This window comes from Diadema antillarum, unplaced genomic scaffold (genome assembly GCF_040938485.1).
Source record: "Diadema antillarum isolate AM-2024a unplaced genomic scaffold, OU_Dant_1.0 scf00000103, whole genome shotgun sequence".
Taxonomy (NCBI): Eukaryota; Metazoa; Echinodermata; class Echinoidea; order Diadematoida; family Diadematidae; genus Diadema; species Diadema antillarum.
The window spans coordinates 761,778-777,385 of record NW_027270992.1 but is presented as its reverse complement, the minus strand read 5'-3'; the positions used below and the strand labels follow the sequence as shown (position 1 = coordinate 777,385).

The 15,608-nt window shown below is 37.1% G+C and overlaps 1 protein-coding gene across 3 annotated transcripts in view; it reads right to left on the bottom strand.

Annotated features, from left to right (window-relative positions):
• LOC139719054 (uncharacterized) overlaps nt 1-15,608 on the bottom strand; it is a 36,978-nt gene that overhangs the window by 16,912 nt on the left and 4,458 nt on the right. For all 3 annotated transcript variants that reach the window (XM_071630496.1, XM_071630498.1, XM_071630497.1), the window contains 8 exons: nt 15,253-15,324; nt 12,934-13,005; nt 10,305-10,373; nt 9,221-9,325; nt 8,588-8,659; nt 7,151-7,222; nt 5,213-5,284; nt 3,317-3,388 (listed from right to left, as the gene is read on the bottom strand). In XM_071630496.1, coding sequence (XP_071486597.1) covers nt 3,317-3,388; nt 5,213-5,284; nt 7,151-7,222; nt 8,588-8,659; nt 9,221-9,325; nt 10,305-10,373; nt 12,934-13,005; nt 15,253-15,324 — 606 coding nt within the window. The remainder of the gene's footprint in view (nt 1-3,316; nt 3,389-5,212; nt 5,285-7,150; nt 7,223-8,587; nt 8,660-9,220; nt 9,326-10,304; nt 10,374-12,933; nt 13,006-15,252; nt 15,325-15,608) is intronic.

Genomic DNA, 15,608 nt, shown 5'->3' with positions numbered 1-15,608 from the left:
CATTAGATGTGTCTTGGAATCCACTTTTCATTTCTTAAAAAGCGTTACACACTCTTCACTTTCAACTGCAATACCTTTTGAAAGGATGGTGCTACTGCTTTGAAAGTTTGCATTAGTCATGAATAAAATGTGCTAATAGAGCATCAACAATTTCAACTTAAGAAGGTAACCCCTCATTGTTGCTGCTATGAAGTTTTACATCCTGTTTTTCCAATTCATTGCACAGCGTATGGCTCGGTAAGATTAACAGCTTCGATAGACCCTGTCTTCAGAGCCTCTTTTCTCAGTTTACATTTTTTTTTTTCCAGAATGTGTGCTTTCTTCAGAATATTTAGATAAGTTAGGAGAGCCTAAGGTCTGCTGTGTCAGAATCTTCTCTTAGCTAAAATGCATTGTCTGGCGACTTTTTGTTGGTTTTGAGATGTAGCGTCACATATTGGATTTTCAGTTAAGGGCAGATTCTGAAAGAGCAGACTCTAAACTTTTAAATGATGTTTAACTCAATTCAAATGGACTCGCCTAACCTACCTAAAGACTGGAAAACACACACACACACACACACACACACACACACACACACACACACACACACACGGTATATTCAAGCGCTTCTTTACCAAGCCGTGCCAGCTGAGCCATGAAAGGAACAAAACACATGATGTAAACCACCGGAGCAACAACAATGAAGGGATTATAAGATTAAGCTGAAATTAAGCATGTTCTATTAGCACATTCTGCCCATGGATAATGCTAACTTTCAAAGCAGTAGCGTCATCTTTTCACAAGTTATTAGATTTGAAAGTGAAGAGTGTACAAAGGATTTCAAGACATGAAAAGCAGCCTCTGAGACATACCTGATCATTCTACTCTTCCCAAAAAAAAAAAGACTTGTAGAAAAACTGCTAAAAGCACACTTTCCCATTCATGTTAAGATACCAAACTGAAGAATGATATACATAGAAGAAGAATGACTCTTTCAGAAAATATTAAAAACTTAAGATTGACGTGGTGGAACCATTTCACCTTTCTTCAGTCCTCACTTAAAATTAAGGGGTGCGACTTTTTGTTTGTTTTGTGGTGCACTGTCACACATAATATTTTTAAACGAAGGGGAAACCAGATCTGTTACCAATATAGCCGGTAAAGGAAATGTTTTTTTTTTTTTTATGTATGACTAATCTGGCGTTAATGTGAGGAATAAGCAATATGGACTGAGCTGGTGATTACGGCATAACACAGCGTTTTAATACCTTGGAGACTATTTTGAGTGAAACTTTGACGAGTTGGAATGTCAATGGACGACATTGATTTTGTCTCGTGCTCAGCTAATAAGCTTACAAATATGAATTGCACGTGATGTAAACGGGTGGCAAAGAACGAAACTGAATGACAGTATTTCAAAATTTATCGACAAAAGATGAACTGTAAAGACGACAGCCATGCTTTTTTGGTTTTTTTTTCGGATTTCTTTAGGTTTTTTTTTAAGAGTCAAAGTCCCCCCCCCCCCCCCCCCATTGTCTCGATCCCTGCTACTAACATTTAGATAAAACGTCCTTAAGCATTTGGCGATAACAACTACATAACGATAATATTTTGCCAAAGGAACTTGAACCAACGACCTCATGATCTAGAATCCCTGGCCTTCTCTTTACCGAGTCACAAAGGCTAACTTTTCTTGTAATTTATTACCTCGAATGTTTGCATATTTTACACACTCGCGCACATTTATACGCTTATGCTCACATAAAATAGATAAATATACATATGAAGAGCTCAGTTGCAAAAGAGCCTAAATCCATTTTTTTTTCTCATTTGATACTTTTTTCACATGCGGAAATAAGCATTCACCATGTGAATATAGTCCACCTCCGAAAAATTTTGGGAAGTTTGTTAAAAATTGAGATGAAATTCATGTTTTCTTTCAAAAGGGCCAAAATCCTAAACGCTTTTCTCGCAAAAGGGTCTATCCGGTATATACAAAGTATATCTGTCTGGTATCATGATTGCCTAAAGCGAAACCACCATCACTGACAAATCAGTAATCAACAGACAACTATAACAGAGCAGAATACTCTGTGTGATGATGCGTTATAAAAGTAGCAAATCAACAATGTCAATGATGATAATGACGGGGGATGGTGGTGGTGATGATGATGGTAATGGGGGTGAAGATTATGATAATGATAATTAAGAATAAAGATAATGATGGTGGAAAAGGGAAGATAAGACCTATTAAGGAGCATGCACTTGTTCAACGCATTGTACTTGGTAGAGATTGCTGCTATGTAGGGCAAGGCTGCTTCGTGGTGCTACGGACAGGGTAATGAATGTTGATAAGGTGCTGGCAATAAACGACCTTGTGACGGCGTCAATGGCTCCCGGAACTCAAATTTTGAGTTGATTTGAAGTTGTTGATATCAGGTAACGTAGTAGTTCTAGTAGCTAAGTAAACAGTGTAACTCTTTATGTGCCACATTCGCATGCCCGACTCAATCGACGGCGTGCAAACTTCGCATATTCCGCTCAAACGCCCAAACCCGGCCAAACCGATCGATAAATCGCCAAATACCACACTATAATGAAAGCGTGTCTCGCTATTCCGTTCCTCTCGTCAATAGCTCGCATTTTATGTGGTGATTCTGTCACTGTTTTGTGTGCCAAAGTGATACAGTTACAGTAATGTAGCTACTTGGCATTTGAGAGAAAAGCAATTATTGATCTGTCATAGAATTTATATCAATGCAAAGTTTGGCGTTTTCTCTACATCTTTGATCACTTCGTCTACAATTAAACATAAATCTTTAAAAAGAATATAAAGATTTGAAAAACAGAATGCTTTCTCAACGCATAACTACGTTGGTGTCTCAGAATAATGTGGCACACGGGGGGTTTCCACCATGGTACATAAAGAGCATACATATGTACATAATAAGCAGATTGACTGACGAATGAAGGGTAAGAGAAGCAGTTTTCCTGTTTATGTGTTTAAAGAACTGTGTAGCAATCACCCTTCAATACTTTTCTTGCAAAAGGGTCTAAATACCCCCCCCCCCAAAAAAAAAAAAAAAAAAAAGCTAATCCACAAGTCATATGAAATTGAAGACATCTGTGGGATCTTTTTTTGATTGTTATAGTTTTTACCTAATATGATAACTGACCTTCTTGAATGGAAACGATTGTGTGAAATAAAGATAACTTTTGCTTTATCAAATACTAGAAATAAGATAAAGCGGATTCAGTCCATTTCTAAGAGAACTCTTCGTATGTTTATATTACATAAAATAATTATCATTAACGTTGTTTTAATCATACTCACACTTGCAACAAGGCGAAGAGGCCTGCAAATGAGTTTCCATATATGGCCCTGATGTTATTCTTCGAAAGATCCCTTTCAGGCAAAAACAGGTGAAAAAAATGTTTTTGAATAATGTTCATAGATGCACAACTGAGACTGATTTTGCCTCGTTTGTTTGTTTACTTTTACATTTTCCTCTTTGTAACTTTTCGCAAATTAAGAATTTGTTTTTCCATCAAAATGTCTCAATGCTTGCAGTCGGGGAGAAATAATCTTGGTGGAAGTTTCTGCTCTCAAATACTGCAGGGAAATTTCCTTTTACGAAATGTATTTGACAAATTTCTATGATATACTTTTAGAGCAGCACACTGCTCCTTGCAAAATAAAACAAACATAATGATTAACAAGAAGGACCAAATAACAAAACTGGACTTCGCCCAATCGAAGTCATTGATCAATAATGCGGAGAATTCAGAATATTGCCTATGTATATATCGTATCTATACTTTGACACTAAGGCTTCATGATGGCATTTATAGTAATGATGTGGTCTCTCTCTCTATACCACTCTCTCTCTCTCCCTCCCTCTCTCTCTCTCTCTCTCTCTCTCTCCTATTGGATAAGAGGTATCGAGTTCGAATCCGATGGAATCCCTTTTTTCTTTCACATGTATATTATGTATAACATATTTCGAGTCACTTTCCCTATTTGTTTGAATTCCAGTATATGATTGTATATGACCTGTACCACAAAACCAACAAAATTCGCAAGACATGGATTTTTAGTTAAGGGCAGATTCTGAAATAAATAGACTGTAGGCTATAGATTAATGTATAATTCAATTCAAATGGACTTTCCTACAATATCTAAATACTTCAAAAAAAAAACACACTCTGGAAAAGTGTGAACTGAGAAAAGAGGCTCTATAACAGGGTCTATTCAAACGCCTAATCTTTACTATTAAGCCATGCTATATTATGTGCAATGAATGGGACAAATAACAGGACGTAAACCACTGTAACAACTACAGTGAACGGATAAGCAGATTAAGCTGAAATTAAGCATGCTCTCTTAAAATGTTCTGTCAACGATTAATGTCAACTTTCAAAGCAGTAGCATTATATTTTCAAAGGTTATTTGAAGTGAAAGTGATGAGTGTGCAAAGGATTATTAAGAAATGAAAAGGGGCCTCTGAGGCATACGTGATCACACTACTCTACCAAAAAAAAAGGGGGTTGTAGAAAAACTGCTGAAAATCCACTTTCCTATTCATTTTATGATCTCAAACTGAAGACTAACGTAGAGGAAGAATAGTTCTTCCAGAAAATATGGAAAGCTCAAAAGTGACTTGCTTGACCCATTTTACATTTTTTGGGGGCCCTCACGTAAAATGAAGGGGTGCGACTTTTTGTTGATTTTCTGATGGACGGGCACATAATAATACACACGTGTATACATTCAAATTCACCGAAATAGGGAATGTGACTAGAAATACTTAATACCAATGAAAATAAGAGAAGGAAATGGGATTCCATTAGGATTCGACCCCGTGACCTCGGATTCCGATACCGACGTTCTTGCCGACCGAGCAACAAAAATCCCTAGTAAAGTTTTTCTTTGGCCCTGAAGACTTTCTTTGCCCTATTAGATGCTGGAATCACGGAGATATGGACAAGGAAGACTTTGTGATAATAATATTGATAATCATAATCATAATGATAATAACAATTATAATAATCATTATTATTTCTATTATTATTCTTATTGATATTGTTGTTGTTGCATTTTTAAAAAGTAGTGGATCTTTTCCACGTTACGATAATAATAGATGCTTCCTTAATAATGAAAATGTTTATTCTTGTTTGTTTTCTTATTGGAGGTGCATGTGTGCGAAGATGAAAGTAAAGAGACACTTACAAGTCTACTAGTCTTGTCAGCCCGTTGAATGCGAACTCTTCAATCTCCACGATTTCATTGTTGGAAAGATTCCTATTGTTATCATGATTAAAAGATATAAACGAGCATCAGAGTATTGAATACAAAGCTGACAGCATCATCATATCGGTGTGTGGCAAACAGTCCCTATTCAAATCAACATCCTTCTTTAAGAGAATTAAAACACCAGTTATAAACGTCGTAGATATTGATAGATGTTATTTGGAAAACCTTGATGTGACAATCTCGAAGAAATCCATACAAACTTACTTACTTACATGCATACTTATTTTAGGAAAAATAATACATTATTGAATTGGGTAGCGAACTTTGGGGGTATAGATGTGTGAAGTTCTTGCCTTTCTCAATCATGCACATTTTCTACTTTTCTGTGTTATCTGGTAACGTTCACGTTCATACAGGAGATTGATCAGTCTTTCGTGCCATTGATAAGCACAATGGTGAAGGCCGTGTCACACCTTTCCGGGCAAGCCTTGCGTGCGACTTGCAAAGAACAATTTTGACTATCCGGAGGTCCCCGTAGATGATCCGCACATGACAGTACCTAGCACGTATCTCAACCGTAGTCGCCCGGAGGCGCGCACGCATATTTTTTTTTTTTTACCCGCAACCATGTTTAGGCCCTGTCACACCTTTCTGGGCAAGCTACTCGGGCTTGTTACGTGTAGGGATATTCTGGCATACCAGACAATCCTGAGGGCGGAAAAGGATTTGAGCGAGTCAGCGCGTATGTCTTACCTGCTGGACGCGTTCTACTTAAATTATACTTGCGAGTATACTGTGTGACCTTTGTACCAGTCGCGTGGGGGCTGACAACTCAGTGAAGGAATTTTTCTGATGGAATGGCTGAAATCCCACAGAATTTCATTATTTTGGTTGCATACGGGACTGCGAAGTACCTGCGTGGGAGTTGCCTGGGAAGTGCTGCCGCTAAGGGCCTCCTACTGGCGTTCTGCGTGGACCTCTCCGGGCATTCCCGCGACTCACCCGGGAAAAGTTTTGGTCATGCTCAAAACTTGGCTGAGTTAAATCGGGTTGCGTGAGCACCTCCGGGCAACTACAGGCGAGATACGCGCTAGATACTGTTAGGTGCGGACCAACTGCGGAGAGCTCCGGGAAGAAAATTTGTTTCCCCGCAAGTCAAGCCGCAAAACTTCCGCAGATAGGTATGACAAGGCATGAATGAAAATTGCAAACATTCTTGTTCGCCCGCTGAAAATCTTCTACGTGCTGGAAACTACCTCCTCGTCACAAGCCCGCGTTGCTTGCCCGGAACGGTGTGACACGGCCTTGATTGATTGAACCTTTCGAACTAGTTGTTCAAAATTTGTTACCTTATTACATGACAATTCACGAGCTGATGTAAATATTTGAAATACTCCGTGTTCATGCATTTGTGTTGTGTTTATGATCGCGTATTTTTTCTTTTGCTTGAAACAGAAATAAATAAAATGAAATAAAATAGCATTCATAATCTCTTAATTTGGTACACCAACGGTGATAACATCTCTCAAATCTATATTATTTTGAAGAAGCGGTATGTCATCAGTCTCTGTATCTATTTCTTTACTGTTATGACTTTTCCTTTCAATTTTTTTATCACACAAGTATGAAGATGTAACTATTCAGTTGATAAATTGTTTACAAGTAAAAGATACTAATTAAGCTGAGAACGGCATTTAGTTTGCATACTATTTCATTTCCATTCTACCCCCTTTTTGGATGCGCGTACCCGTATTTGCTTAAAAAAAAAAAATCAGCGCATTTGTTGGCACGGTTTGGCACAATGTTTAACATTAGGCTTTCAGTATCATTTGGGTTATTTTCTCTTGCTTGTTTGATATGGTCTTGATTATTATTTTTTTTTAATAAAAAGACATCGACGAGACAAACACTCACAAGCGTAATAATGATTCTTGACCGTAGAATATGTGATTTTCCACGCGCCTCATAGAATTGACTGCCAGATCCCTAAAGCATAGGGTAAAGACAACAACAAACAAGAAGGAAAAGACTGACAATGAATACAACAGAAGGGAAATGCAATATGTAACATTTCCCTTAACTTTTAGATTTTGCGCATTTCCAGATTAAGAGTCATTATGCCCATATTCTTTAACTCTTTATCTGCCAGGTTCGCACGCCCAACTCAATCAACGGCGTGCTAAGTTCACATATTCTGCCCGAAAGCACAGCCCGCCCTAACCGATTGATAAATCGCCATGTGCCACAGTGCAATGAAAGCGTGTTTGTTTGTTGTGTTTTTTTTTTTTTTTTTTTTTTTGGGGGGGGGGTTTTTTTTTTTCGATTCCATTTCTGTGACATCATTATAGCTTGCACTTTGTATGACGATTTACTATCAAGCGATGTTCCCTACTGGATTTGCGAGTAGATTAAAAGTGTCTGCCACTGTTTTGTGTGCAAAGTGTGCATTTGAAAGGAAACCAATCGTAGATTTGTCGTACAATTTATATCAAATCAACGCTTGAAACGTATTTCCTCTGTAACTTTGCTCATAACATGTCTAAGGTAACAAAAATCTAATGAAGCTATATGGATAAAAAAAGAATGCTTTCGCCAAAGCATGACTACGTTGCTGTCTCAAATTAATATGTCACACAGGGAGTTTACACCATGTACATGCGATGGACGTCATTTATCCTCTATCTTACTCTCTAAAAAAAAACCGAGCGAAAATATTCACTCTTAAAGGAGTGAATACAAAAAAGAGTGAATTTAGAGTGAAATTGGAGTGATTTTGGAGTGGAAATTTTCATTTTCACTCGTTTTAATGTGACCTCAGGGATCACTCAAAAATCTTCCGAGTTATCTCTGAGGTCACTCCAAAATGAGAGTAAGAATGATAATTAAATCTATTCATGGGTGTTACTATTATAGGAAAGAGAGAGAGTAAGAATTTATACCGCATATAATACACGTCATAATCTATATTATTGAACGTCATGTACCTCCGATTGTGACTTTAGATCTGATAATTCTGTACTTATAATTGTCTTGTTTGCAAAACATCTTATTGTATTTAATCCATTTCCAGCTATGATAGGTTCAAACTTCAATGTGTTAAGCTGATAAGTGAACGTAGAAAGACATGTGAGTGTGATGGTTACAAAATTTATCCGCAATGTTCCGAAATGGTCTCTTTTACAACACGTTTATCGCATATAGTATCCTATCCATCTTATCGCGAATTTAGTCTTGAGAGTCATAACGAGAGGCGTTTGGGTATCAATCATCGTGTGTTTCAGTTCTTTACTACAGGTCGGAGCTGCAGACGATGTGAAGAATTTTGGCGTTCTGACATAACGCTATACTTACAACCATAAAATATCAGGCACAATTTCGAGTACGCCACGTCCAATCCTTCTGATGCGTGTGTTTGACAGATTACTGGTATGAATGAAAGAAATGAAAAAAAGTAGAATCACTTTGAGAAGTCTTTTGTGAAGCTCTAAAGGTCTATAAACCGTTTCAACAATGCCTCTATACGTATACTTTCAACATCGTTTTTACCAATCATCGAAAAACATTTTTGAAGATATGTATACTAATAATAAAAGCCATATGGCAGCTATATGACCTATGTCACAACTTAAACATGAAAAGGTTTCCCATCAGTGTCTTTCTCATTTTTATAAAGTCCCGTTACTTTACGTTTAACTTATCTATCTTCTCAAAGTTGAGTAAATATCTACGTAACATTCTACCGCATGGAAGGGAAGTTAGGTTTCAAGGAATATCTTGCTTTTAAACATGGATATTACAATGAGCCAATGATTACAAACTACTGTAGAATGACTGTCTAATATTTAATTGAGGCATGATGCAATCCCGCTCAAGTCACTGCGTTGAAATAAAGAAAAAATACGTTTGTGTCTCGTTAATTCCATACACCACTTTTTTATCCGTTTGAATAGATTTCCTCAATAAAGTCTATGATATCTCACTTACATAAAGGGAATAATAGGGACCGTCTCCGTTGATTGAAGAAGATATGAAGAAATGAAGGCCAAGTGCCATGTTTCAATCACAGTCACATTTCTGCTGATAATGTACCTGCCATAAAGAAAAAAGAAACAGACAAAAGTAAACTGTACATCTCTATTACATTTGCCTGATGACTGCGGCAGGGTGTTTTTTTGTTGTTGTTTTTTTGGCTCTTTTCTGTATTTGTTCGTCTCTGTTCTTTTCATTCTCATTTCACCGTGCTGTAAATTGATACACATGTTTTCAGTCTTTGAAAAATAAAGATCAACGTATGCACATAATATATCAGCATAATCAATGTACATACATTTATGAATAATAGAGTTCTTTAAAATTAGGCCAGAATAATTTCTCATAAACTCAAAGAAAAATAGGTTGAACTTTTAAGTATGACCTTTAACTGGGAGAGTCTTTACTTGTGAAATTTTGTACCTTCAGACCAGAAAGGTGCAAACTTTCTTTTTAAGTGTTTCATAATATCTTGTATACTAATGGCAGGTTGTACAGGATGAAGTTAGTTGGTTCAGATACGTGTACCTCTTGTATTTCAACCTTAGAAACACCTATGCACATATTTCATGATTATGAAGCTGTTTGTAAGCTCAGACAAGAATTTGTGCACAAGATTGGTGAAACTTTCAACATTTTCCGAAAAAAGACCGATGTTTGGCTTTATCAAAGATTGGACAGGACCCCAAAAATTGTTGTTAAATCATCTATTAGACCTTTATCCTTATGTTGTCATATTCCACATATAGACTGAGTCTGAAACTATCCTAATAATTGACATCATGAGCAATAGAAACGGTGAAAGATATATAAAAATTACATAATGAACTGTAATAGTGTACACTATTACATATTTACAGTTTTAAAATTATCTAAAACAATGTCAATTGTACAGAAAGTTGATTTAGACTCATCGCGTGCATTAGAGTTCTGCCAGGAACCCAACTGACTCATTTACATGTTAAAGTATGAGACCATCTACGAGATTTAGTCTTAATAAATTAAATCTTATAAAAGCACTTGCTTCAGTGATACGTACGATCGCAACATCCTACTGAATTTCAAGACTCGTTCATCCGTCGTCTGGTTCTTGCCATACGAACTATCCCTACCAAAGGTAAAAGAAAGAAAGTAAACAGAAAGCACACGCACAATGAGGCTTTTACTTTAATCATATTCATTGCATTATAATGAAAGAGATTTTGTCGTTTTCAATTATTATGTGATAAAAAGTATAAACAATTCTTCCTTGTCCTTAGTTCCTCGTGTTCAGATCTCAGTGGAGGTTTATTCTTGGAATCAGTGCAGAATACATTCATATATGTGACCCTGCACCTCAAAACAAACAAAAAGTCGCCAGACATGAATTTTTAGTTAAGACAATATTATGAAAGAGCAGACTTTAAGCTTTAAAATGATGTATAACTCAAATCAAATGGACTCTCCTAACCTATCTAAATATTGGAAAGAAAGCACAAACTCAGGAAAAGTGTGAACTGAGAAAAGAGGCTCTGAAGTACTGTGTCTATTCAAGCGCTTAGTCTTTACCAAACGGTGCTGGCTGTGCGATGAATGGGACAAAAAACAGGAAGTAAACCACCAGAGTAACAACAATGAAGGGATTATCAGATTAAACTGAAATTAAGCATGCCTCATTACCACATTCTGTCCATAATTAATGCCAACTTTCAAAGCAGTAGCACTATTCTTTTAAAAGTTATTAGAGTTGAAAGTGAAGAGTGTGGACAAGGTTTTTCAGAAATGAAAAGGGGATTCTAAAGACACACCTAATCACACCATTCTACCAAAAATGTTCGAGATAAACTGCTAAAAAACACTCTTTCCTGCCCGTTTTATGATACCAAATTTTAGCATAATGTAAAAGAAGACCCATTCTTTCAGAAAATATGAAAAAGTCAAGTTCGGCTAAGTTGACCCATTTCACTTATTTTCAGTCCTCACGCAAAATCAGTGTGTGCGACTTTATGTTCGTTTTGAGGTGCACGGTCACACACACACACACACAAACATATATATATATATATATATATATATATATAAATATATATATATATATATATATATATACATATATATATATATATATATATATATATATATATATGTATGTATACATATACATTCCCCACTCCAAGACAACAGAAATGCAGGATACTCTTATTTTGCTTTTTGCGTGGTCTTTAATCATTTTTTTTTTTAAATTGTATTTCACAGCAGGTTGCCCAAAACCAAATACCATAAATTGTCGATTCAAAACCGGTGTAGTCATAACAGAATGATAAACCAACTATACGTTACACATAACTAACTCTTTATGTGCCACGATAGCACTACCGACTCAGTCGACGGCATGCCAACTTCGCATATTCTGCTCAACATACAAAGCCGCCAAAACCGATCGATAAATCGCTAATCCTGCGGACATGAAAGCTTTTCTCGCGCTTTTGTTCCTCTCACCTACGGCTTGTGTTCTACGTGGTGATTGACTATCAAGCGGTGTTCCCAACAAGATTTGCGTGTACATTCTAAGTTTCCATCAAGGTTTTATGTGCAAAAGTCATGCCTTTACAGTAATGTTGCAACTGGTCAATCAAAAGAAATATTGAAAATAGATTTGTCATCGAAGCAAAGTTTGGCATTCCTCTCGAACTTTGCTCACAAGTATGTTCACCTTAACAGAAATGTGTGTAACTACAAATTGGAAAAACAGAATTCTTTGTCAAAGTACAACTACCTTAGCAATGCTTAGTGTCTGAAAATAACGTGGCACACAGGGGGTGCCCACCATGGCACATAAAGAGTTCATTAAAACAGGGAATGCGGTCTGCTAGGAACTGAAATATTTCGGAAGAAAATCCTTTTTGACCCCCAGGCCTGAAAAAAAAAATATAGCAGGCTGCGTCCAGCCTCTCGCCTAGCGAAGTTGACCATAAGCAAAACAATTTCTGTCTCTCCGCCTTTGCGAACCATGGCCGCTAGCGTCATGAACGGGATAAGATTCACATACAAATCTGTGGCATCACGATATCCCTCCTCCCGAAGGGATACATGTTAATACATGTAGTAGTCTTGTCCCGGGAATAAATTGTTTTAATTTTTCCCATTTTCAATGTACGTTATAACCTGATATACTTTTACCTCTCGGTTGACAGTTATCCAAAAACACAAATTTTCAATGCAGAAAATAGTGTTTTAATTTGTCAAACAGTTTAATTGTTAATGTACTGAAAAACAATGTTTCTACATTATTTGGCTTTTATTAGAATATTCAAGCCGTCGGATACAAAAATAAGGTAGTTAATACATGTGAAATATGAAATACCTATAAAATTATTTCTTGCTTCATATAGATTCACAGAAGATATTTATCAAACGATATTTTTCAATATTTGATTTGCACTGAAGATGAAAAACTGTAATTTGTTTGAATGCATATGACGTCGAAGAATATAACAAAATTAATGTCCATTCATAATACATTTAACAACAAAAGAACGAGACTAGCCCCATGAAAATGTGAAGCATGAACCTACAGTGCTCAAGTGTAAAGGTCATATCGCGAAGGGAATACCAAGAAAAAGAAATTTGATAATTGGTTTGTGTCAGTGGAGTGAGACAATGGAAAGGCTACGGATTAAGATACTCACAACAAAGAGAGTCCAACCCAGGTTAAGAGCGACTGCGTCTCGTCATTGCCTATTAGTAGGTGCCCAAGTAACCTATTGTGTGTAAGAAGGAACAATCATCACGGAACGAGAAGATATATAGTATCATTATTTCATATCCGACCTGATGGTGTGTAAATATCCGTGTGTATGAATACTGAATTCCACATATCATGATGGATGGGCGAAGTTTCAAGAAAATGGGGAAAATTCTGACTTTAACTGAACTTTAACTGAAATCCGAATCGACATAATTACTTTCGAATGTACAGTACATGTGTGTGTGTGTGTGTGTGTGTGTGTGTGTGTGTGTGTGTGTGTAGCTAGACTGTGGCTTTGAAAAATCCATTTGTGGAGTCGGAGGAAGGGAGGGAACCTCGAGGAAATGAATATAGATACTTCGCTTGTATAACGGCGCATTTGGTAAATTGCACATTTTGGTAAATTACCAACATGTCGAGTTAAAAAAAAAAAAAAAAAAATGTGCAGGGCATTGACGGCGCACTTTGGCAACTAACGCCTTTCTGCTCCTCCACAATCATCACAAAAACAAATGGTGTATCGCCACCCATGACTCAGTATTATGAAAGTGTCATGGTAGCATAGGGACATTATTGGCATACATATGCCAGAAAAATGCCCCCCCCCCCCCCCTCCGCCTTCACAAAATTACAAGCACTGAACACTAGTCCTGCCTGGAACAATTGTGACCGTGCACCTCAAAACGAACATAAAGTCGCACACACTGATTTTGCGTGAGGACTGAAAATATTAAAGTGAAATGGGTCAACCTAGCCGAACTTGACTTTTTCATATTTTCTGAAAGAGCGGGTCTTCTTTTACATTATGCTAAAATTTGGTATCATAAAACGGGCAGGAAAGTGTGTTTTTTTTAAGCAGAGTATCTCGAACATTTTTGGTAGAATAGTGTGATTAGGTGTGTCTTTAGAATCCCTTTTTCATTTCTGAAAAACCTTGTCCACACTCTTCACTTTCAACTCTAATCACTTTTGAAAGGATAGTGCTACTGCTTTGAAAGTTGGCATTGATTATGGACAGAATGTGTTAATGAGGCATGCTTAATTTCAGTTTAATCTCATAATCCCTTCATTGTTGTTACTCTGGTGGCTTACTTCCTGTTTTTTGTCCCATTCATCGCACAGCCAGCACGGTTTTGTAAAGAGCGCTTGAATAGACACTGTACTTCAGAGCCTCTTTTCTCAGTTCACACTTTTCCTGAGTTTGTGCTTTCTTTCCAATATTTAGATAGGTTAGGAGAGTCCATTCGATTTGAGTTATACATCATTTTAAAGCTTAACGTCTGCTCTTTCAGAATATGGTCTTAACTAAAAATCCATGTCTGGCGACGTTTTGTTTGTTTTGAGGTGCAGGGTCACAATTATTGATCACCTTAATTGAATTCTTACTCCTGGAATGCTAAATCTCCTACCAATGCACTCGACCACACTTACTTAAAACTTTGGGACCCTACCCCCTAAAAATGATCCTCACAAAGTTTGATCGTTTGAAAAATCCTCCCAGTGCTTCTGAAAAAAGATGAAAATGTGTTTTCCCCCTTACGCCCACCCCCTGGTCTCCAAGGTTGATACCCAGGTTTTTCCCATAAACAAATTATACTCTTCGGCTGTAAAGATATCCACGTACAACATATTTTACGTGAAATGCTTTTTGGCCTGGAGCACAAATTTCTACCTATTCTCCCTATGGGGGTCATATGCCCAACAGGAACAACCTTATTACCCAACTCCCTAAGGATTATCAAAACCAAGTTTGATTGAAATTCACCCACTGGTTCTGAAGAAGAAGACGAAAATGTGTTTTCCCTCTTAGTCCCCACACTCCTCACATTTTCACCCCTCAAGGAGGGCCCCTGAAACGAAAAGCGATCGCAATGTGAGCTAAAAAAGTGCCTTGCCTGTCTTTGCTGCAGGACAGTATCACCTTAGCTCCTTGACCGAATCAACTCTGAAGCCCATCAATGGATTTCTAGTTCAGTTACCAAAATGTGCAGATTGTCCAAAATGTGCAGGCAAATCCACTTTTAACTGCACATATTGGTAACAGTTGCTCCTATCTGGTGTAGGTGCACTATTGAAACATTTTGGTAACAAATTTCTTTTACCAACATGTGTAGTTAAAATATGCCGTAACTATATTCCACATTTTGGTAATTTCTCAAAATGTGCAATTTACCAAAATGTGCCGTAACAAGGTCTACTTGTCCATTGGATCTAATCATTGATGGCTAATAGAGGCATACAGCAGAGCTAAGAAACATACCACAGCACTGCTTTTTCTCCCTCCAGATCCGCTTTCTGAACGTTCATCAAAAAGGTATACTCCCAGAGATTCCTTTCGATAAATACAATCAACACAGGTAACGAGAGTATGAGTAAAGGACTTAAAATGGGATTCTATGTCATTGATAATAACCATCCGACAATCCAAGTTGTCATGGAATTAGATCCGGAATGGCCTGGTTATCACAAAGTGTTTAAAAACATGTTTTACAGTAGTAACAATCGAAGCACGCAATGTTAGTCCCTATAAAACAATGGTGAAAATAACATAAATACTGCACGAGTTGTTGTATGATATATTCTTAATTATACCATTGGTCATAAGCGGAGGGTATG